Genomic DNA, 24,389 nt, shown 5'->3' with positions numbered 1-24,389 from the left:
TTGTTTGTTTACTGTCAACATAGCAACTCCCAGGACCAAACAAGTGACAGTATTTTAAGTACAGTATGCCATATTAAGTTCTAGGCTAATGTTTCTTTCTTTTGTTTGAAAAATACCTCAAGATTTTACTCCACAAATGTTGAAAATGTGCGTTTTTTAAATATCAAACATGACGTTTACTATTCACCAATCTTCTTGCTCTGATATTTATGCAATCTATAAGTTCATTATGCATTTTCCTATTTGATTATTGAAGTCCAAACGCTGCATAAAAACCAGGACAGTCCTCTGGGTGCAGCTGCAGCGTTTGAAGGTCCCTCCAACCACAGGGTTTAATCAAGTGGAGGTAATGCTGGGGCTCCTATTCCCAGGGTTTCATTAAAAGACCTTCCCACAACTTCAGCAGTGAGAAGCTAAATCCCCATTGAACTAGGAAAAAAAGGGGGGGAGCAGCCAACGGTTTTTCCTCCTGCGCAGCCTGGGAAAGAAGCTGGGATATTTCTTGCACGCGTCGGACGTGCGACAGTTATTCAAATTGGACTCGATTATTCAACGCGTGGGCCCCCCTCATCTATTGTGTGGCCACATCTGCTGCTGCGCGGGAACATTTAAAAAAAAATGGGGACATTTTCTGCTCAAGTCCAGGTCCTCCTGTAACATTCGACAATGAAATATACTGGAAAGACCGTAAAGTGGTTCAATCTACAGTAAAAACACCAATTCAGTGATTAAAAGTAAAAAAAAAAAAAAAAGGAGTGAACGACGGTTTTTTGTGCGTAATTGCGCACTGGGATCAATGGATGGCACAGATATAGTGTTAAAGCTGACCTAGAATTATCATATTATTATGAAAATGAGAACATTTGAGTTTAAATCTCCAACTTATAGCCATTAATAACACCAGGATTATTATTATTATTATTATTATTATTATTATTATTATTATTATTATTATTATTATTATTATTATTATTATTATTATTATTATTAGTCGTAGTAGTAGTAGTAATATTATTAGCATTATTATTATATAAAACTACATTCAAAACCAGTTCGTGTCTAAATGACGTAATGACGTAAACCTGGTTTTATTATAGAGCAGCTCCTCGCGCTCATCCCTAGCTGGACGGCGCGTGCCACACACTCATTACTGTCGCTTGAGTAAACTCGGGCGCGTGCAGGAAGGCGAAGGAGGCCTTCAGTGTGTTAAAAGCACAGAATACCTGCATATATGGTTTGGATATATACTCTGTTTTATGATCATCACAAAGAACACAAATGAAAACACAGTTCTAATAAAAAGCAGGTTGTAATTATTGTTTATGAAAAAAGAGACCAGACAAAATGAGCTTTATTCAGCAGCTGACAGAAGACAAACACACACAAAGAGAGAAAATGACTTTATTGATGCTTCTTCTCCATCCCCAATCCTTTCTTTCTTTCTTTCTTTCTTTCTTTCTTTCTTTCTACCATCTTTTGAATGAGCTGCTGGAGCTGATGTTATATTCAAATCTACTTTGTAATATTAATAAAACACTTGAAGCAGTATGGATATTCATAATGTGTTTACATCTATGTTAAACCATGCATATGTAAACTGAATTACAAACTAAATCAAATTGATAGTTAAATTAGCAGTGATTTCCTTATGCAACTTGCATTTTATCCAGTAAACATTGCTTTAGATGTGAGGACTTTTCACACTGCAAGAGAATTTATCCAAAACCTGCATGGAGCTTTAATCAGAACAGCAAGATGCATTCAGAAAACACATCGTCTGACCTAAAGGAACACAGACCAAAAATAAAACAGCTCTGTTGGATTGGTTTCCTTCATTTTGATGTAGAAAAGTTTAAAAAAAAAAACTGTATAAAGTTTTTGCTCTACACCTGAGCGATCTGAATTCTATAAAATTTGAACCAATGTGCAGCTTTTCAATATTTTTTAATAACTGTTCACTCTTACATTGTACAAAAGCTCCAGACTGAGATAAATCTACAGAGATAATAAGCTTTTCTGCATTCTCTATCATCATTCTCTTCTAGTTTTGGACATTTACTTTATTATGATAACTGCCGGGCAGATTAAATAACAAGCAGCAAAAATAAGTACACATTGTTTCTGAATTAAGAAGCCATAAAGAGGTTCAGAGGTCATCTTGCTTCTTCCCTGATTCCTTCAGACATAACTCAGACATCTTCTGTCCCCTTGAACTCACCCTCCAGACTGACGTCTCTCCCACAGTGACTCATTCATCCGTGAGCTGCAGTGAGAATTTCTACATCAGACTTTCTCACACTCAGGCTCATTAGCGACAGACAGAAACATGCAGGGCAACTAATTTAACAAGACAGGTGTTTGTTTTTCCCCTCTACAATGTAACAGAGAAAAACCCCAAATCACTCCAGTGTGACATCATTTATAACATAAGATCAGGTTTAGTTCTTTTACTATAGCTGCAGTGCATCTAACAATGAAGCCACAATAAGTGCATCACAGCAACAATATAAAGATGCAAATGAGCAGATTGAACACAGTGTTATACTTAGAATTCACAATCATACTCTTAGTCTTGTGTTACAGTTTAAACAGCTGATTATTGGTGCTATTTTCATCTTTTTTATCCAGATCTCATCAAACAAGCTCAGAAAACATCGCATCAAATAGTGACACCAAATATTTCATGCATAAAGACATAAACACTCATCAGAATGAAACAACAACTTCAGATTGATTCAAATAATGAGCTGAGATTTCATGCATCTCCAAAACTGCTTCACAGAACCAAAGCTACATGTTCAAATATCTGCAAATAGAATGTAAAGTTTCATACTGAAGTGACAAACATACCAGGTGTGGCTGCACGTCGTTGCTCTGTGCTCGTCAGTCCTGCAGCTCGTTGGCTGGTAGCTCCACTTGTATTGAGCGCCCTTTTACTCCACGAGGTTTGGGGCTCCGTGACAGGGACGCTGCTCTCTGTGGGCGGACACTTTCCTGCAGACCACGCCCACTCCTGTCTCCACTCTGCTGGACTCCTGCAGGACTGAGCAGGAGCATGAACCAGTGCACAGAAATATACAGAATAACAAGGAAATATTGTAAGGATAGAGCCGTTTTTCCTCTTTTAGTTTGGTTTTTAAAAAGAGTTTAAATCTTATTAATTAGACTAAAAGTAGAGGCATTTAGTTGCTTATTTGTTGTTGGGACAAATATCCCTAAGAAATCCAAACATAATGTTATAATATAATACATGTTGAGCATTACAAACACCTTTTTTTGTTGTAGGAACTAATGTGATCTATTTATTGCTGTGTTTCCCTATGATAAGGCAAAGGAATGAATACTTTTAAATCATAAGAAATCTGCTTTTAAAATACAGATTTATTTTAAAAAGCGTCTATTAGGGGCATCAGTACAGTGTAATATTGCCTATATTTAATTTCCTGATTGACTGCCCACTCCCTACTTTCCCCCTGGACTCCCGTTAATGCTCCCTGTGTCTCTGTAACTTCAGAATCATTTATCGGAGCAGGAAAGCCATCTGCTGCCTTTGTTCTCGTGGCTCGTGCTGTTCTCGTGCCCCTGATATGACAACACAATGGATCCTCCTCAATCACCAACCACATATTCAAAAAACCCGCCACCAAGCTGCCTGAGCTGCTGGCTGCCCTCATGTGCCCAAATATTACCAAAAATATGAAGAAATAAACAAATAGTAATCAGTATCTGTGTTCCATCATCCTCTCTGGTCCAGATGTCGGTGGTCTGCTGGCTTTGCGCACACTGACGTGCGTAAAAAGTCTGTCAGACCTGGGGACGTCAATGATTGGTGGAGAGCCAATGCGACGCTGTGAGTTTACCTTTTGTCAACTTTGAAGAGGAAAAACAAATGTGCGCCACCAGATGTGTGCTTGGAGCTTGGCTTTTGGCTTGGTTGGGCTTCTTTGGGTATTCAAATCCCGTCTGAGCCATCCATCCGCGTTTACGCAATTCCATTAAAAATGTTCCTCGCCTCTGAAACAACAAGAAGAGACGCTGCGTCCATTTTCAAAGTGCAACAGACAATAGGATATAAATGACACAGCGTCTGTAGAGTAATTAATGCTTATATGACACTTCTAAAAGCTGTTCAATCACTTGGTTTCTTACTTTCTCATTCATAGTTTACACAGTGAAATGACACAATCTGTTTCTATAAAGCACCATTTATAACTAAAGAACCCCCTTATTTAGTAAACGACTCTTTAAAGTATGGAAGCTTTGTCAGTTTAATTGTTTTAGTTGGTTTGGTGGCAGGCAATAGCACAAATAAAATCAGAGCTACAACTACGATTATTTTCATTTGTAATTAATATGCAGATTCTGTTCCCTATTAATCGATTAAACATTTGATCAGAAAACTGAGAATAATGCCCGTCACAGTTTCCCAAATCACAAATTTGCATCTTTTATTACATTATTCTCTCAGATCAACATCCATCCATCCATTATCTATACACCGCTTATTCCTCACTAGGGTCGCGGGGGGGGCTGGAGCCTATCCCAGCTGACTCGGGCGAAGGCAGGGGACACCCTAGACAGGTCACCAGTCTGTCGCAGGGCTACATATATAGACAAACAATCACTCACACATTCACACCTACGGGCAATTTAGAGTAATCAATTAACCTCAGCATATTTTTGGACTGTGGGAGGAAGCCGGAGTACCCGGAGAGAACCCACGCATGCACAGGGAGAACATGCAAACTCCATGCAGAAAGATCCCGGGAAAGCCGGGACGCGAACCAGGGATCTTCTCGCTGCAAGGCGAAAGTGCTAACCACTACGCCACTGTGCAGCCCTCAGATCAACATGTCTAGAAAAAAAATGTCAGTTGTACTACAGTGGAAAACACAGAAATGCTGCAAATTCTTACATTTGGTTCTTTCTTTTTGCTTTAAAATGGCTTTTAAAAGATGATTATCCAAACAAAATCAGTTGGATGATCCCTTAAAGTGAACCTAAAGGAACCGTTTTTTATTGTTCTTTGGGGGTTCCTTTAAAGAACCGTTTGATGAGGAGATTCTTGAAAGAACATTTTGCTGAAAGGTTCTTTGTGAAATTAAAAGCAATTCCTAGCATCACTACCAAGAGCAATTTTTGGGTACAACGAGCACCTTATAGCTCCTTTGTAGAGTGTGAAGTAGATTCTGTCTTTAATCTTGAGGTGAGCAGTGGATGTACATTAATGTGGATTTATTCTGTTCAGTTTTACTCAGGTTGTTTTTGTACTACATAATAGTAATGATAATAATTATTTATATAGCACCCAAGGAACGTTCACACAGTGCTTTGACAATCAAGCAAGACAAGACAGAGCGTTCAAACGAAATAAATAATAAATAATATAACTAATTACCATTTCAGGACCTCGTGGCTGCAGAAATAACGACGTCACTGTGAAACATCTGCAGACTTTGGGGTTTATATTTAGCTTTTGAAGTAACTTTTAGTCATTTTAATGGAACATTTTTCAGTTTGCTGGAAATTCTTTTTTAAAAAAATGTGATCTTTAGATTCATCTCCATCTTTTGTCACCGTCTCCTGCGTCACGTGGTCTACAGAGACGCTGACGCAGACTTCAGGACAGATTCGGTGACGTCACGTGAACTTCGTGCAGCCAAAAAAAAAAAAGTTGTGATTTTGTTCCTGAATGCTGCGGCAGATGCTTCCTGAACGTGGCGTTGGTTTCAGCTTGGGAAGCCTCTGGGCTCATTTTGATAGGAGTTTCTTCTGCTTCCCCAGAGGATGAAATAATGAACAAACAGAAGAAAACAAACCAATGATTCACTTTTTATTTATTTAGACCAATGTTTCCCTTTTTATACATAAATTACCTCACTAAAAGAACATATTTACTTCAAAACAAGTTAGTTTATAAATGAGGATAAGCACGTTTTGATTGAAAAAGATGTCATTCTACTGATCCACACAATGAAACATACACATTTTGGTCATCCTTTTTTTGGTTTGCATCTAATGATGGTCACTCAGGTTAAGATAATCAGCTGCAGGACCACTAAAGACTTTATAAAGTTGGATCTAAGTTATTTGACAGTTTCCTTTAGAATCAGCTCCTCTCCACCATGTAGGTTGACAATGGAGCTGCTGTCTTTGTGTTGGAGGAGTCTCACACATCTCATGCAGATTTTCATGCACTGTAACAAAAGAAAAGCTCTTTGTCGATCTCTGAGCCACTTTAGAAAACAATAATTACATGTGGAGCAACATAACATGTTCTGTCAGGGCTCAATGTGTAACTCTGAAGCTAGAATCAGACACAACAGGTGGATTTTAGCTGTCAGATGCTCTTCAGCACCATGGACAGGGATCAGGTACCACACTGATCAGAAGCATCAACCACACCTGTTTCATTTCAGACTTCTCAGTGGAAGCGTAGGATGTAGCTATAGAAAGGATGTGCACCCAGACTAGTTCTTGAAGATCTTACATTAGACCCCTTATGTCACAGGTGTCAAACTTATTTTAGTCCAGGGTCCACATTCAGCCCAGTTTGATCTCCAGTGACCAGTAAAATCACAGCATAATAATCTCCAAATTTTTCTTTAGTTTTAGTGTAACAAAGAATGAATTATCTTTTTACAAAACATCATGAATCAATTTATCATTTACACATTACAACTACAGATCACAGAGTGTCTACAAAGGAACACAACATTTAATCACAGCTATCTGGAACTGAACCATAGAGTGTTTTACTTTATGATCCAAACAACTTGTCATGGTCTAGAAATGATTTTAAGTTTATAGTTTTACTAATTTACAATCTGCAGTTAATGTCTTCTCTGGAATTTTTACACTTTGAGGGCCGGATTGGACCCTCTGGAGGACCGCTTTTGGTCCACGGGCCGCATGTTGGACACCTCTGATTTATGTCATTGAATGCTCATGAGGGTTACTGCCCTGCTAAAGGGGTAGAAGAGAGAAAAGCAAGTAGACAAAATTGTAGAAAGTGATAAGTGCTGCTCAAAGGAGAATTGTTAGATTTCTCTCTGAAATACTGTAAGGTCCAGACCTTGTAAAGTGTCCTGACATTGCGTACATTCTGACTTAGTGACCTCAAGGCCCACTTACTAGCTTTATCTCTTCAAGACTGACCCGCCATTAAAGTGTGAGATGTGACTCAAAGCTGCAGGAGATGATAGTTTTTTGTTAAAGCTGGAAACATTAGTTACAGAAGTTCTGTTAAAGAGAATTCTATTTGCAGAGAGACCAGAATAATGCAGGGAGGGAATGCGTGCAACAAAGAATCTGGACTGAATCCAAACCCAGAATATTGTTCTTGCATGACCTTAAAGCTCACTGACTCATTAGAAAGTTTGTTTCCTTCAAGAATCCATTAGGAATAAAAGTTGACTACAGATTTTGAATGATAAGGAATGAAGAACTCACAAAGTTAAGCAACCCATTGTCTATGTTGCCATCTTTAACATGTTGGAAGTTGTTCAAAATGAGATTTATGCTGAGTTTTGACAGAGAGAAACCTGTTAAATGTCAGAAATGCACTGCTGTGTTGGGCTGGCATCAGGTAGTCGAGGAGTTACAGGCTTAAGTTTTTGATTTTGGAATTGGAACAGTCAGTTAAGTTCAATTTTCTGGTTGCTTAGATCCTGGATAAAAGAGAGCAGAGAGAATAAAACTATGTTTATATTTAACATATAGCTTCAGGTGAGTAATCTGCAGATTGTTTTAACCATTATTTTATCGATATTTTAAGTAATAAAATGCCAAATTGTTGAAAATGTCCCTCAGAATTTTCAACAAAAGTGACCAAATAGTTTGTTAGACTTCGTTCAAAACCAAATGGGTTGAGTTTAATATCACATCAAGTCACAGAAAACCCACAGAGGTTAGAATTGTTGCATATTTGGCATCTTTTATCTTGTAAAGTGCCTCATTTACGGGTTAATCCTAAACAATTGCTCACTAGTTTTCTGTTTGTAGATTAATACTTTTAGTTTGATCATTCGAGGATGTTTTAATAAAAGAAGACTGAATAATATTTTATATTTGTGCAGTTTAGTTTCTTAGATTGACCATTTCTAGTCAGTGCAGTGATTTTCAACCAGCTGAGCATGTTTGTGTGCAGGTTTCATAAGTTTTTAAAAAAAAAAAAAACAGGGGTCAAAGGAAAAAGGCTTTAAAATTCATGTAAGGAGAAACGTTTTTATCTGAAGAAGGCTTTTTATCTTTGGCTTGTCTCATATGATCATGGTGTTAAACTTAGAAAACTATCCACAGATGAATTCTGTTCATCAGAAAACACTGTAATCAATGTGCTTGTTAATCTTTAAAATCTGGCTGCAAGTCTCCATATGACAAACAACACTGAATTTACTGGCCACCTTGCAAAGTGTTTCACAGTTTTTTCAGTTAACAGTTACTACAATTTTCCTCAAAAACACACACATCCACGTACAAAATAATTTAGTATCCCTTCCCTCCCTCTTTTTTCACTGAAAATGTGACAATAATGGTTGCGACAAGAGTTATAAAAAAAGGATGCACAGTCAACTGTAAGAGGAGTTTCCCCCGTTTGGTTTGTTTCTTCGGTAACAGTTGAGAAGCAGCGGATCTTAATGAACTGTGTTTATTCTGCAGCTAGATTCTCTCAAGGTGGAGGATGTCAGTTATTTCACTGAACCACTGATTAGGAGACTTGCATGAAGTCTCCTAGTGCTATGGTCTTGTTTCTAGAGTAGATGGTGCTGGATCGTCCTGTCTTCTAGTCTTTATGACTTTAAACCTTTATAACTAATTTTTGTAGAACAAACGGTTTATTTTTCTGCTGAATGTGTGACCTGCCATATAAGACACATCAGTAGATTATCTGCAGAATCATAAATGAACAGTTTTTGAGCTCTGACAGATAAAGCCTCGTGATTCTGTCTTTGCATTTCTACAGAATATTTCACTCAAAGATTTGCAATTTTTTTAAGAAGTTACTGTTCATATTTTGGTAAAAAACAAACAAAAATATAAACATTATGAACTCTGACAAATGGTAATAATCATATTCTACTATATGTATCTTGCAGCATTATAAAAACTTCTCTTTAGACACTCACAGAACCACAAAGGTTTAGATATTGACCCACAACAGCCTTTACTGCACTTCATGCTCATTTAAGTAAATGGGTGAACAGTAAGGCTCAGGGCAATATAGATTTGTTTAAATAAGTAAACATTCTTTATTTGATTGTTTTAAGATGTAAAACTTGCTCCAGGTGCAACAGTGGAAACGCACTCTGTAGAATAACTCCTCATTTTCATGCTTTATTGGAATGAAAAATAAATAAAAATGTGACCAATTTCTAATCATTTTAACCCTGTTTAACGTTTCTTTAATGTAATAAAGTCACGTTTAAGGCATTGTTTACACCTTTAAGTGGCTTTCTTTCAGTCTACGTGTTGAAAAGTGTAAAACTTTGCGTGTTTGTCTTATCGCTGTTCAGACACCAGCAGAAGCCCCTCGGTGTCTTGTTGTCTTGTTGTGGCGTAGATTTTGGCTTGGGATGCCAGACATCCTTTGAGGTATCGTCACGATTTGAAGGCTGGAAAAAAACTAGAAGTCTGGAAGCTTCCACGTATGTGCGATGGAGACGATCACCTTCAGCAGCAGAGTCCGAGGACGCGTTTGGTTTCACGCCTCAGTGAAGCCGCGCTTCGGCTCCATCTGGCTGAAGGCTTTGGCTCGTGTCAGTCTCATGCCGTTCATACAATCACACTCTAACTCATCAGATTTTATACTCAAACTTAATGATTAAGAATTTAGAATCTTTCTGGGAATGCATACATATACATGCCTTTTGACCATTTTATCCAGAATACACTCTTGCGTAAAACTGATCCCCCTAGTAATTATTAATGCCTTCAGTAATAATATTAATGTATGTAATGAACCATTTTAATAGTTTTGTCTTGATTAAAATCGAAATCTGACTTCGAAAAACGTTTAATTCAGCACGGAAGGAAAACAAAGAGTCTTACAACATGCATTTCCTATAAAGTTGCTGTAAACCTCCTGAGTGATTCCACTTCTCTGTCCGTGCTGTAACAAAGGATGTGCGCGCACAGATGGATACCCACGCTGAAACCAGGACAAAAAGGATCCCAACTGAAGCCTCTCGGACTTTTTTTGTTTTATCTCGAAGGGCCAGTTCCCAGACTGGACTTGATGGCAGTTATTTGGGGCCCCATGGGGCAGGGCGCGTGCAAAACCGTGCATTTGAAATGCTTGACAATGAAAAAGAAGCGAGTTCCAGTCCCTCAGCGGAGGCAGCTTGTGATCGAGGAGCAGCGTTACCTTTACTAAAAATGATGTGTGGCTTATGTCTGGTTTCAAAAGGCCCCAAGTCAGCTGCAGTTGAACTGATATTTCAATATGTTTTGGTCGTAAATAGCTCCAAGTTTGGTTAAAAAGCAGATATTTGGCACAAAATCTTCAGTGTGTTTGTTGATATTTAGCACAAAGCAACACAGTTTTAACACAAACTAGATTTTAAAGGCTTTTTGATTCCTTAGATGAACTTGTGCAGTGTTATTGCTTCTTTGTTTGTTACTAACATGGGCTTGGAACAGTTGCGCCATTGTGTCCTTGCGCTCTGATCCAAGCCTCCCCCTCTCCAAAAACCGCACACAAAACCGTAGCTGAAGAGCAGCGCTGGTGAGGACGGGAGTAGGAGCCGAGATGCTGATGGGAGCAGCAGACAGGGGAGATGGGGGGAGGGGGAGGGGAGATGGAGGGGAGGAGGGGCAGGTTTCCCATCTGTTGCGCGGTCGTGGCGCGTGCTGAACGCGTGAATCCCACTGGCAGCGCACAGATCTGTTCAGTGGAATAACCAGCAGCAGAGACGAACTGAAACTATTTAGAAATGTGGAAGTAAAAGCTTTTTGGTTAAAGTTTAGTTAGGTCTATATTCAGTGTTGCGTTTGCAGAATATTAAAGTTGTGCGCGAAAAGAGTTCCAAACTTCTATTGAATCACGTCGGTCTGAACCTTCAACGTGTTTTCCATTCAGCATTTGAACCGCCGTCCGTATTGCTTAGAAATTGGTTCTGCACCCCGCAGACGCTCGCATCTCTCTGCCTGTTCTCTCCAGTCTCCTCCCCCAGAGCTGCAGGTAAACGCCTTGTTGTTGATATTGGAAACAAGCAGCTGACTGAGGTCCAGAAGCAGATGTTAATCCATACATGGCGTGGCTTGGGTATCTGCTTTATTAATTTTAGGAATAGATTAAGCTCGTCACCTCAGATTCACTCATCTGGCTTTGTGTTTCGCTGGCTGATGTAGACACTATCGAATCCATGAGCATAAGTAAATGCACTGAGTTTGTGCTTATATGTGTGTGTTTAATTTCCATCTTTAAATTTGGAATTGTTTATTTATAGCAGAGCAACTTTCAGGTGTCTGTAAAGGAGAGTTTTAACTGATTTGCGCATAAATGTGCGTAATTTTCAATACAAAAATACACAGAATCATAAACATGTTTCTTCTACAGTCAATTATTACATTTATTACCGATATACATACAAATCTGTGTGGAAAATGGCGCAATATTCACTGTATTAAACTGCAACATCGAAGATATTATCTGCTTGTGCTCCGTGTTAAGGAAACACCACTGGTTTAAGTCTGTGCGTAACTAGATCTCGGATGAACGTTGAAGCTTTAATTTTTAAACGCAATAAAACGCAATACTATCACGAAACTCCGCATACCAGCGTACAGACGCAGGGGCCCAGAGGGAGCAGATGGTCCAGACAGGACCTCTCATTTCCCAAAGGCATCACCCCCCTCCCCCGGGTCACAATGGCTTGTGTTCCCTCCCCTCTGACGCCCCGGAGCCACATAAATACGAGGCTCTCCAGCTCTCCGGCACATTTCAGCTCAGTCGCTCCAAGAGCAAGTTTCTCCCCTCAGTAAGCACAACAACACGCAGCAAAACGACATGAGTCCCAGCATCACCACCGAGGCCAGCCAGCCTCTCCCTGCCAGGTCCACCGTGGCCCAGAGAAAGCAAGCAAACGAACTGAGAAAGGTAAGGAAAAGAGAAACTGCATCGCTCTATGTTTTCCTGAACAAGTTTTCTGATTTCATTTCACTGAATGTGCAGCTGAGTAACGTTTTCTTATCATTTCTTCCAGACTCTGAAACCCTTGTTGGAAAAAAGAAGACGTGCTCGTATCAATGACAGTCTCAATCATCTGAAGAGCCTCATTCTGCCACTTGTTGGCAAAGACAACGCACGTTACTCCAAACTTGAGAAAGCTGATATTCTGGAAATGACTGTCCGCTTCCTCAGAGACCTTCCCTCCTCTCCAGTCAAAGGTGAGCATCATGTCTGCAACATCATGGGCACAGAATCTCCTCATTTTCACACATCCTTCCTATGAAATTCCAGCCACTAATGAGATCTTTTCTGCTTCCAGACTCCGCAGACAGCTACAGAGAAGGCTACAAAGCCTGCCTCCAGCGCGTCTCCTCCCTGCTTCCTAAAACCAGCCTGGACCAGGACGCGTGCCAGCGGGTCAACGACTTCGTGCAGCAGTCCATGTCTGCCACAGTCACCCCAACCTGCCTGAACTGCTGCGCTCAGAGCTCCAGGACTTTCCCTCAGATCCAGCAGAGACTCCTGAGCCTGAAATCCAGCTTCAGCTCCAGACCGGAGCTCCAGTCCCGCAGCGCAGTGGCTCCCAGCAGAGCGCAGTCAGGCCCGCAGGCTGGCAGCGCTGCCATGTGGAGACCCTGGTAGACTAGAAGGACATTTATCTCACCTCTTATTTATTTAGAGATGTTTTTATTGCTATTTTTTTTATCTAAATAATGTTAGTCTAAGTATTTAAGAAGAAGACTTGTTGGAGTTGCTTTATATTTATTTAATTCAGCATTTGACTCATTTTGCGTTTAATGCCAGAAAGCACAGATCTCAAAGAAACTGAAGTCTATGAGCTTTTTAAAAATGCAATCCTCTTTGGGGTTTCAGAGATATGGGTTGTAGATAACACTTTTGTAAAACCCCAAGGGTTATTTGGTTTGAGGTTTGCACGATGGACTTAAAAGTATTTTGGTCTGTGCAACAGAATAGTCTGTAAACACTATGTGTTCTATAGGATTCTATTAATTCTCTTATTTGGAAAAACATGGTTTTGTGACTTTTTGTTGTTTTGTCATTGACAAAAGATTTTCAATAAATGCACGTTTGAAAAAGATGGTTGTGTTGTTCTGATCTTTGGTTTCCTGAAGGATGTCAGACTGGAAGGAGGGGATTCTCAGGGAGGTGAAAGGAGTGAAAAAGGCGCGCAAACGCATGAAGCCACAGGTCATCCAGGGCTATTGATGCTGCTGAGCAGCTGCTCTATTGTTGCTGATGTGAGGCGCCTCTCTGGTTGCCGCCAAATTTGTGGGAAGAAGTTGTGTGACAGGAAACACTGAGATTACTGCAGCTGGGAGTTACAAAGGAAGGTTTGGCAGAACTCCAAAAACAGTAATGACAGCAAATCCTCACATATCAACCCAACTATTACTCTAATATAATAAGAACTATTACAATAAAGTTAGGTTATTTTGCTTTCTGTCTGAAATTTACCACCTTAACAGAACAATACTGAAAATGAATATGTTAATTTCTGGTGTTTATTCCTCATCCTTTATATATGATTGTACAGCCCTCTGCAGCTTTTATTGCATAAACGCTTTCCTTTTTTTGTTTCTTTTCTTTTTAAAAAATCCTTCCAGTTGTTTTGCTTTACTGACTATAACCTTATAATACATTTGTGCATGTTTTCACCAACAGTCTAACAAGAAGAAATGTCTTAATTTTACAGCAAAATAACTTAGAACTCTTTATGAAAACATTTAATTTAATTAAACTGAGTTCTAATGACCAGTTATAATAGTTGACTTTTTAAGATATTATTTTTTGCATTGTTTTTACATTTTGTAGGACTTTGGTATAGATTATAAAACATTATAGAGACTAAAGCAACCCATGGCACATACTGCAGTTTGTAGGTATCGACAATACATCTAGTTATGGGCATGCTCAGAAGTGGAAAACATAAAGTCTGTAAATGTTAAAATAAATGAGCTTATATTAATTACAAGAAATTCTTCTTTATAGAACAATGTCTACGCTCTTACATTGTACCATAATGATGGCTTATATTGGAAGGATGAAGGACAGAAAGTGAGAATTTAATGAAACAATGAGAAGATATTGATAACTGACTGATAGAATTCTTTTTAAAGACTCACATCTGACATGTAATATGTTCATTTATATTTTACATTTAAGTTGATCAGATAGGAAGATATTGAGGTTGTTTTTACTGTATGTTTTGTTGTAGTTTTTTTTTTGGTGATTTAGGAAAGGTACAAGATGGCAAATGTGTTGGGAACAAAGTTACCATTTTTTGTTTGCTCTGACAGGAGGTGAACTTGTTCTAGAATGAGTCTCAGACTTCACTTGAAACAGATCCTTGACTTTATTGTTAGAGTTGTTTGAGAGCTTTGATATTATGGTATTGTGGTAATGCAGCAGCTGAGAGACGGAATTCTCTTAAAATCTGTGGTCCATTTCAAGAATGGTCCAACGTCATTGTTTTGAATGCAAAAAACAAACTCTGATTCCTGATTAGTTATTGTTTGTCTTACATTTCTGAATATGTAGCTACAAATGCAACATATGTCATTTGGAAGACAGCTCACAAATAATAGATGTTGAAGTTGTGGAGAGAATTGTTGAGTTGTTGAAGGGTTTTTCTGAATAGTAGAGGAAAATATAAAACTTGAGTATGAAAAATGTTGTCTTTCTTTGTCGTTTCTGTGTTTAATGTTTCTTGGTGGCAGCAGTACAACGTATGAAATCTTGCAGAAACTTGTCAGGAGCTTCACCTGTTCTTCAGATTAGCTGGTTTGATTGTTTCAGAAATTGCAGATCTCTTGGGTTTTTCCACTGCGTCGCTCTCTAGAATTTAATCACATAAAGCATCCAGTAAACAGAACTCCTGCAGAGTGAAACGCTGTATTGATGACAGCAGTCACGGGGAAATCGATCGACTTGCTGGAGCTGACAGAAAGGTTACGGTACCTCAAATAACCACGCTGCTGAAGTGCTGTGACAAAAAGAAAAAGCGTCTCTGAATCCACATGTCAAGCCTCGAGGCAGATGGTCTACAGCAGCAGACCATGAGAGGTTCCACTCCTGAAGGAAAATCTGAGGCTGTAGTGGGAACAGACTCACTGGAGATATATGAGTAAAAGTAGTTAAAATTTTACTTTTCAAAACCTAGGTGGCAAAGTGCTTTACAGAAGAGAAAATAAATAAAAAACAAAAGTGCAGACCAACATTACAGCAAGAGGCGTCACACAGTAAAACCAAAAACAGAAGCAGTGCAGATCAGAACTTAATACCTCAACCTCAAAATCATGAAAAAGATTCTTCTTCAACTGTGACTAAAATATCCAAGTGAGTTTACTGACTGGACTCCTATGAGGAACCACAGTCCCCTCAGTGATGTACCACTAGCATTTAGAGGACCTAAAGGGATAGAAGGTGTTGGTAGTTCACTGGAATACTCTGTGGCAGGATTCTGTAAGGCTCTATAGACCAGGACAACAATCGAAAATTGGATTCTGAATTTATTTGGAAGCCAGTATTGCAACATCAGAATTGAGGTGAGATGACAGTAAGATCAAACCTTCTTGCAGAGCTTTGGACTAACTGTGATTGGATAACAGCATCCTGACTTCAGCAGGAACTGAAGAGCAAACCTCTAATTAGGAGGACATAAAACCATGACTACCCATTTCCAGCTGCTGGTAGGAAAACAGAAGATCCAATACAATGTTTCTCAGGTCAGAAACAGGTCTGAATACTGTACTGTATTATTTTTTGGGTACAATGTGTTACAAGTAAAAGATGATATAGTTAAGGTAAATGCTATTAGACTGAGGACTAGAGTTAAAACATATGTATAAAATACATAATGATGAATATTCTAGTAATGACTGATGTTTGATGGCATGGTGTGTATCTGTGGAGGATACACACACACACAGCTGGAAGATCACAAAGTATAACCTGTAACATTGGTGTGAAGATACATGCTTTCAGAAAATGATATGTGGAGTGCTCAAAACATAACGGTGTAAACTTAAAGCAACATAACTTTTAAAAGAGGTGTATCATAAACATAACAATACATAAAGGTTTAAGATGCATGAAATCTGTCTCAAAATGACAGGACAAAGTTTGAACATGTCTGGACATGTTCTCTGTAAAACATGAGCTAATGATAACCTGATGTCCTCTGTAGGGAGAGATCTAGGGTGAAATATGATAACCTGACGTCATGATCTGATCCATAGATTTAGAAAAGTAGAATGATGTCAGAACTGTCACTCCTATCATACGCCCTGTAGGAAAAAAATGTGTGGAAAGAAAATGACCAACTCTCACAGCATAAAAGACGAAGCACAGCTCAGAATCTTTGGGTTTTTCTTAGGGGTTAATCACTGCTAAGAACTCCTCCTGGATTTTTGTCGACAGTAAATCCTGCTGCCTCTGAATGCTGACTTCTTTTGGTGATTTTTTTGAACATCTTTAACATTTGAACGTGGTCAAGTCTTAGACTCTGGCCCATGATTTGTGACTTAGATTACACTTCTTCAACAGCTGTCTTGACATGTTTTTAGCACATTTCAAATGGTAGTTAAAATCGATGTGGAGATTTCATGTTTATAGATAATGAACCAAGGATTTGGAGGATGTTAGTTGGGACATGATCTGGGGCCAAAACCATAACTTTAATTTCACTCTGGTTAATTGAAGTTATGAGACATCTAGTTACTAATCTTGGCCAGATAATTGTGCAGAGAGGTTAAATTTGAGTGGTCGTACGGATGAGTAGAGTTGTGTATCATCAGTATAGCTATGATAAAATGCTTAACCCCATAGGGGAGCATAGATAGATGGAAATAAAATGGGTCCAAGAACTGATCTCTGTAGAACCCTGTAAGTCATAAAAGAGCAGGTGGATACTTTACCATCAGTTGAAGCAAATAATTTCTAGTTAGATAAATAAAACAAAAAGTCCTTCAGTGCTACATCAGGCATCTCAAACCATTTTTCTAACTGATTGAGTAGAATATTGTGATTGATCTTGTCAAAGGTCGCAGACAAATCTAAAAGAATTTAGATGCTATTTTCACCACAGCCTAACTGCATAAGTATGTAATTTGTAAATCTGAGGAGAGCTTTCTCAGTGATGTGTTTTTGTTGGGTCTAATTTATCAAGCGTGTCTTTTTCTTCAACCAGTTGCAGAATTTGCTTGCAGACTAATTTTTCTTAGCTGTAAAAGAATCAAGGAGCAATTTGTTGAGAAGAGGTTGAACTGAGACCACTTTAAAGGATTCAGGAGCCCAGCCTGGTGAGAAAGACTGGTAAACATATAAAGTGGTAAAATAGTCCAATAATGTGACAACGAGTACAGGACACAGCATCAGCCAATACACTGAGAGATGGGAGAGAAGCAGTCTAGTAGAACAGATGTAGGATGGCTCGGGTTGGGGGTTGGGAGGCTTTGGAGGCGTGGGACATCATGTAGTCCAGTGTGGTAAATTTGTATTTGTTCTGAGTCTTGCAGATGATCAGTTAAGATTTTATTGTTAATGTCAAGAATCCATTTATTGTACTTTTTGTCAGCAGTCCATTCTGTTGATACAACTGTAATGGTGAGAGGAGTATTTTATTGGCATAGTTTTTGCCTCTTAATACTATTCAGTCATGGTTTGCATGTCATAACCAATCAGAGTACTGCTGCTGAACTTGACCAGACCTTTATGATTCACAATGTATGTAGAGAACAGAAAAAAAAAACCTTCAATGTCAAAGTAGACGTAGATCTCAACAAATGATCTATATTAAGTCAAAAACAAGATAGTCGTCTGCAAGTCTTGCAACCAAGTATTATTTTCATCAGATGTATCTTTGGTAGCAATTCCAAGCGGGAATCTGGGTAGACACTGTGTTTTCACCATTTTTCTTCTCTGTCAGGTTGCATTGGAATCATGAGTGAACAAAGTCTTTTAAGCCCAGGCACAGATTCTCAGATTGAGACCTGAACTCTACAGCTGGAGCTTTATTGGGCTCATTGTCTGACTGAAAAACATCTTCATGTGGCATTTGGGTTGTTTTCTTTGTCTACACCACGTGTTGCCTGGATAACAACTCACCAGTGGTTAGGTCTGTCAGATACACACCCAGCTAAAGCCCCCTGACCACACACAGGTGATCTACATTTAACTCATTTAGAGACTTAATACTAAAAAGATATATTTTGTATTTTGTCAAATTTGATCCTTTAACAAGATCAGTTCTCACTTTGACATCAAAGGATTGCAGGGAAGACACTTTCATCCAGCGTTGTAGACAAATAAAACATGAAAGCTTCCTATAGGGAAAATACTGATCATAGGCAGTGGAAAGACAAACATCCAAAGGACCAGGTTTGTTTTTGTCAACAAACAACAAAATAAAAATAAATAAATAAAATTCTCAATCTCTGATCTTATGAAACACATCATTTTGCATTTTTAGGTTTCAGTTTGAATTGATGAAGTTCATCTTGCTTTGTTGATTAAATGAAGCACTGGAGACAACATAGATCATAATTTAAAATATACCTTATTTAAAAGATTGTAAATTTGAGGCTCTGCTTTCAAACAGACACATTAAGGCTGTTAGTTTGCAACAGTTTAATTAGAACTCCTCTCAAGCAAGGCTTTATGCACATGCAAACTTTTTCAGTTTTCTATGTTTCTGATGCGTTTCAGTGATGCTTTTCTTTTTATTATTATTAGAAATGATTATGTTTCATTCAGGCAACAGAAAGTGAATGAATTCAAATTCATTTCTATTGACAGGATCTTTATCATCATAAATAGAAATGGCTTGAAAATCCTCCAGAAAAATCAAATCCGAGAGATTATTGCAAAGAACATTCATCTGAAAATGCACAGTCCCATTAAAATATACTACAGTTACGAGAAAGAACCAGCACATCTTTTTAAAACTGTTGCCTGTTGTGACATATTTGGACAAGTCTAAAAGGAAAATACTCTTTCCAGTTATAAACACTCCACCAAAGTATGAACAGATCTTCTCTGGATAAGCATGTACCCTGTTGGCCTCAGAAGGCAGCAGAAGTGACGTCTTGTGTTGTGCAGCCAAAAACCTTTTATTTGTACGTCCAGATACCCAGAGGCGTCCTCCTGCTCGTCCTCTTTATGTTCACTGACAAAGGCTTTTTTTTTTCCTGGCTCACCTCCAGCACAGGTCAGATCTCTTTCTACCTTTTGAAGCAGCACTTTGAAACCAACAGCTGCAAGAGTTAACCGCCGATCCGAGGAGGAAATGTTGGTTTTCTTGGAGATTGTGTTTCGCATAACAAGATCTGCTCTGAAGCAGCCAGTCCTGCTTGAAATCTATGCAGCTTTTAGGTGGTTTTTTTTTTTATTACATTGAAAATCCAATCTTTTAAAATCCAGACTCATTGGCAAACACAACCTTTTTCTGAAGACCTTAATGAGCTCTTTAAACATCAGCACAATGGCATAAATCACTTCAATACCAAGGAGAACCAGACCTTAGATGTCAGAATTTTTTTTAAAAAAGCAGATCATAGACACCTAATGAGGAACCACTGAATGTAGATTTTAGCTTTATGGATTTATGGAAGGTATGATAATGACTTTTTCCATGTGACTGAGCTGTTTTTTATTAATCTAAATCATAAGAATAACTACAAAATGCCAATTTATGTGCCACTGGTTTATGTGTATCAAATAGAAAAGGTTAAATCTTGGTAAACTACAAAAGAATTTCAGTTTCTCTGAGATGTTCCACAAAAGCAGCACAAACTGATAGATTGTGCTCACATCGTGCACAGCATTGTTCTCACTGCGCATTGAGTAGAATGAGGGCTAAACACTTTATCAACACATTCTCTCTTACTTTTGGTGACTGTAAATCATTGTGGACGTGTTGGCGGACATGTGTGGCGATCAAATGTGCGTAAAATAGCAGCTGGACGAGCTGATTTCCTTGTTTGGAGACTCTCAGCTCACATCACGCTGCAGCAAAAGTCAGCATTTCTCCCCCACCCCAAACCTCTCACTAATTCCCATGAAGTGTCACTACATTTCCAGACAAAGCTCGCTGTTATCCGGCCTGCACAGATGGGTTGCCGACGCCGAATTTGCTTGAAAAGACAAAAGAGGACTCTAACCGTAAGCGCAGAACCGAGAAGAACCCCCCCCCCCCCCCCCCCATCCCAGCGGGGCGGTGAGGGGCGCGTGCAGCAAGTGTGCCTCTCAATTTCAGGCCAGCGTTTGGCTTCATGGATGGACCAGAAGATCAGGTCCACATGATGCTGACATCCACATTTGGACTCTTTAGCGTTTATTTGTTTGCACATTTACTCACATTTCAAGTTGCAGGAGCATTCTGAAGACACATACATGTGCATCAATGGTCCCAGAAGTCCAGATTTGATTGTATTGTGCCATAGAAAGGGAATAAACCAAAGTGTACGAATTGTATGAGGCTGGAAATCATTTTGAGGACAAAAATATTACTTAAAAGACTTACAAGGCATCTTATTGTTACACTTGTGTTTGCAAATCTGTGTAGAAGTGATTATTATCTGCTGTTTTCTGCCTCAATGCCCCAAGTTGTGCCTTTTTCCATTATAAACGATAAGTAGAAGTGTTCCTTGTTTAGATTCATGCAATACAGACAAACATCTTCCACCTCTATCATCAGGCTGAGCATAATGTTTCATCACTACCATGTAGTTTTAATAAACAAACATTTCATGAAAGCTTGGACGCCAGGAGTCAAGCTGAAGGAGACAATTGCAGTAAAACAGGGGGGTCGCAATGGTTCGTTTCGGTTGGACACTAACAGCATTAGAAGCATGCAGATGGGACACCCACGCCAAACCTGCGTGGAGATCATGTGTCCTGCGTGTAAAGTTTATTTTTAAAAAAGCACGAGCATATGCAGCTGTGTGTGTGTGTGTGTGTGTGTGTGTGTGTGTGTGTGTGTGTGTGTGTGTGTGTGTGTGTGTGTGTGTGTGTGTGTGTGTATGTGTGTGTGGGAGGGAGCGCGCATGGATGCGAGCTGGACGGATCCACGGTGGGATACTCAGGAGGAGAGAGAGAGAGAGAGTGTGTGTGTGTGTGTGTGTGTGTGTGGGGGGGGGGGGGGGGGGGGGCGGACACGGAGGGTGAGGGTGGGTGGGGTGGGCAGCTCTGTAACAGGCAGCCATCTGGTCCCCGTGGCGCGTGCTGCGCGCGTGGTTCCCCTGAGTGCAGTGGCATTTGATGGGTTGTCATGTTTCTGCAGTTTTTATTCAAAACCTGAAAATCTCTTCACTGTTTGTTTCACGCAGGTTTGTTTCACTCACTCCTGCAGTGCGCGATGCTTGGTGAGTAAACAGGAAAATATCAAGTCCATCTCCGAGTGAAATTAGATTCAAAACGCTTAATGAGTTAAAAAAGGATCACTTTATGTTTGGTGGCCGCTATTGTGATTTGCAGAGCATCCACCCACACCACCCACCCTCTGTTTTCAGCCCCCACCTCCATGCGTGAGGCGGTGGCAGGAGTGAGATCCACCCTACAGGTACAGACTCCCCCCGGGCAGAAACTGCATAAAAACGTCATATGCAAAACTATTGTTGTCAAAATCTAACAGCAGATGTTATTTGAAAGTAGCGTGGCTTGGGTGTGTGATTGGAGTCTGCATCTATGTGGACACTGTTCCACACACGCAAGCCTGACCCCTATGCCAGCAGTGCGTGTATTGCATCCTGCTGTTCCAAGTGTGTATTTATTTTAAAATACGCAGCATTATATAAAGCATATAAGACTGGGACAAATTACAGACAATAAATTACAGACAATAAATTACAATATAACGACTGGAGAACCACAGCAGTAAATTTGGCAGCCAAACAAATCTCAACAATAACCAGTTCATACTGATTATTTGTTTTTATGAATAAACTATTATGTTTAAAACGCAGTTTGTTATATTTCATAGTTAAATTAAGAAATAAACCAACACCATATTGCCCACATTTTGTTTCCAGTCACGTCTAAGCATTGCGTAATTACGCACCAAGTAGCCAATGCAATATTTTACAAACAAAACCACGAATGACTCAATCAACTATATAAAATAACAAGTCCAATGTATAAAAGTATGTGTTATAATATGAGGTAAACTTAAGAGTTTGCAGAATTGATATTTGGTGAATGAGCATTCGGTGCATCCAAACTTTAAGCTTCTTTACGCACGCATTTCTTCAGCTTTTTGACGCATATTTTGTTTAATTTTGTGTATGGATCATAACGCAGACACGCCCTGCAGCTAGGCTTGGATTAAAGTAGAAGACAGATGGTTATCTTGCTAAATGTGATGCTTTTGTGTTGTTTTGATCGAACTCGGAGACAGTCCAAATCGTTTTGTTTCGGCTTGGGGGCGTACCCGTGACGCACGGAAACAGACGCCAAGGATCTGGATAAATACCGCCGCTCTCGGCCGTTAGAGACACATTTTCACTGATTTCGGTTTTGAACACTTCTCTGACACAAAGACGACACTGAAAATGTCTCCAAACATGACCTGTGAAGCTCTCCAGTCTTTTTCTCCACGAATGACTGTTGCCAAAAGGAAGGAGGCTCTTGAGCTCAGAAAGGTAAGCCAAGTGACTGAATTCTGCTTTATTATTTTGAGCATCTTCACTGATTTCCTCTGTATAATGCAATGAATGCATACTAACTGCTCCGTGTTCTTTTTACAGACTATGAAACCGCTGATGGAGAAAAGAAGGCGCGCTCGTATCAACGACAGCCTGAACCACTTGAAAAACCTCATCCTTCCCCTCACAGGCAGAGATGTAAGTCATTTAAATATGTTTTTTTTAAGATATATGCACGTTGCAGATGTAATCTACTAGTAAAAACAGCATTTATGCCCATTGGATTAACATGTGCTTTTATTTATTTTCTCCAGAAAACTCGCTACTCCAAGCTTGAGAAAGCAGACATCCTGGAGATGACTGTGAGGTTCCTCGGTGACATTCCACCCGTTAACACCAAAAGTGAGTTCTAGTTCTGCTTCTGAATCATTTTTTTCTACTATTAAATGGATAAACACTAGACTTTTATGTTTTTTGAACAGCAAAACTAACTTTCCATTGATTCTTTCAGATTCCGCAGAGAGCTACAGAGAAGGCTACAAAGCCTGCCTCCAGCGCGTCTCCTCCCTGCTTCCTAAAACCAGCCTGGACCAGGACGCGTGCCAGCGGGTCAACGACTTCGTGCAGCAGTCCATGTCTGCCACAGTCACCCCAACCTGCCTGAACTGCTGCGCTCAGAGCTCCAGGACTTTCCCTCAGATCCATCAGAGACTCCTGAGCCTGAAATCCAGCTTCAGCTCCAGACCGGAGCTCCAGTCCCGCTGCGGAGGAGGCGCAGTGGCTCCCAGCAGAGCGCAGTCAGGCCCGCAGCCCGTTAGCGCCGCGATGTGGAGACCCTGGTAGACTTCAGTGGCTGCTGCTTACAAGAGCCGCGAAAAGACTGTAATGTTTGATATGTAGAAAACATATTGAGATAGCATCACTTGTAAATATGAACAGTGATTTACTGAGTTGTTTTCGTCGATGAAAACCCGGATTTCGTCCTGATTACGCATCGAGTATTATATACTCCGGTTTTGCGCACGAGTCTTTTGTCCTGTAAAAGATGGCAAGTTTAGACTTTCGTATTTTTTTAAATCTGCATGTATGTATACGGTTAATATATTTAGTCCTCTCCGTGGGCTAAGTGATTAAGGGCCATTAAAACAGCCCTGTAAGACCCAAGGGGTCATCGTTTGTATGAATTTGCACAATAGACATCAGAGTCCTGAGTCTGTGCAGATAAACGTCGTAGACATCAAATGTCTCAGGAAGTATCTCTGTTGGGATGTGTGTTATTTTTGCTATTTACAGCAAATATTGTATATATGTTTTATACACAAATAAAACTGCGTTGTCGTGGTTACATCTCGTGTTGTGCCCTTTGTTCACATTTTATGGTGATTTGTAAGAATATTGGCGCCAACTTTCAGCCATAAACGCTTGTTTGATGGAGCCCTATGGAAAAGAGACACGAGGTTTAGAGGGAACTGTTCACGCACAAGGATGATATCTGTGTGGTTTGTATTCAAAGAAGAACCAGTTCAACAAATTCACAAAAAGCTATGCAAATACTA

At 39.6% G+C, this 24,389-nt stretch overlaps 2 protein-coding genes and 1 long non-coding RNA gene across 3 annotated transcripts; 2 read left to right on the top strand and 1 right to left on the bottom strand.

Moving 5' to 3' along the window:
• Positions 1-1,430: 1,430 nt before the first annotated feature.
• Positions 1,431-3,740, bottom strand: LOC129349452 (uncharacterized). The gene is made up of 2 exons (XR_008602464.1): positions 2,851-3,740; positions 1,431-2,263 (listed from the first exon to the last, which is right to left on the bottom strand). It is a non-coding gene; the product is annotated as an uncharacterized LOC129349452 (long non-coding RNA).
• Positions 3,741-10,828: 7,088 nt separating this feature from the next.
• On the top strand, positions 10,829-13,765 carry hes2.1 (hes family bHLH transcription factor 2, tandem duplicate 1). Its single transcript, XM_023270882.3, has 3 exons — positions 10,829-12,100; positions 12,207-12,390; positions 12,492-13,765. The coding sequence occupies exons 1-3, from the start codon at positions 12,011-12,013 to the stop codon at positions 12,812-12,814; spliced, it is 597 nt and encodes a 198-aa protein (XP_023126650.1). The 5' UTR covers positions 10,829-12,010; the 3' UTR covers positions 12,815-13,765.
• Positions 13,766-21,405: 7,640 nt separating this feature from the next.
• Positions 21,406-24,178, top strand: LOC111568974 (transcription factor HES-2-like). The gene is made up of 4 exons (XM_023270881.3): positions 21,406-22,830; positions 22,936-23,031; positions 23,148-23,235; positions 23,345-24,178. The coding sequence occupies exons 1-4, from the start codon at positions 22,741-22,743 to the stop codon at positions 23,674-23,676; spliced, it is 606 nt and encodes a 201-aa protein (XP_023126649.1). The 5' UTR covers positions 21,406-22,740; the 3' UTR covers positions 23,677-24,178.
• The last annotated feature ends 211 nt before the right edge of the window (positions 24,179-24,389 follow it).

The sequence above is a fragment of the Amphiprion ocellaris genome, chromosome 8 (genome assembly GCF_022539595.1).
Source record: "Amphiprion ocellaris isolate individual 3 ecotype Okinawa chromosome 8, ASM2253959v1, whole genome shotgun sequence".
NCBI lineage: Eukaryota > Metazoa > Chordata > Actinopteri > Pomacentridae > Amphiprion > Amphiprion ocellaris.
Note: the sequence above shows the minus strand (reverse complement) of the source record. Positions and strands in the feature narration are given on the sequence as shown.

Excerpts from the sequence above, each read along its gene's own strand:
- hes2.1 (XM_023270882.3), top strand. The coding sequence starts at position 12,011 with ATGAGTCCCAGCATCACCACCGAGGCCAGCCAGCCTCTCCCTGCCAGG. Across the intron at positions 12,101-12,206 it reads AAGCAAACGAACTGAGAAAG|ACTCTGAAACCCTTGTTGGA; the intron begins GTAAGGAAAAGA and ends CATTTCTTCCAG. Across the intron at positions 12,391-12,491 it reads TCCCTCCTCTCCAGTCAAAG|ACTCCGCAGACAGCTACAGA; the intron begins GTGAGCATCATG and ends TTCTGCTTCCAG.
- LOC111568974 (XM_023270881.3), top strand. The coding sequence starts at position 22,741 with ATGTCTCCAAACATGACCTGTGAAGCTCTCCAGTCTTTTTCTCCACGA. Across the intron at positions 22,831-22,935 it reads AGGCTCTTGAGCTCAGAAAG|ACTATGAAACCGCTGATGGA; the intron begins GTAAGCCAAGTG and ends TTCTTTTTACAG. Across the intron at positions 23,032-23,147 it reads TTCCCCTCACAGGCAGAGAT|AAAACTCGCTACTCCAAGCT; the intron begins GTAAGTCATTTA and ends TATTTTCTCCAG.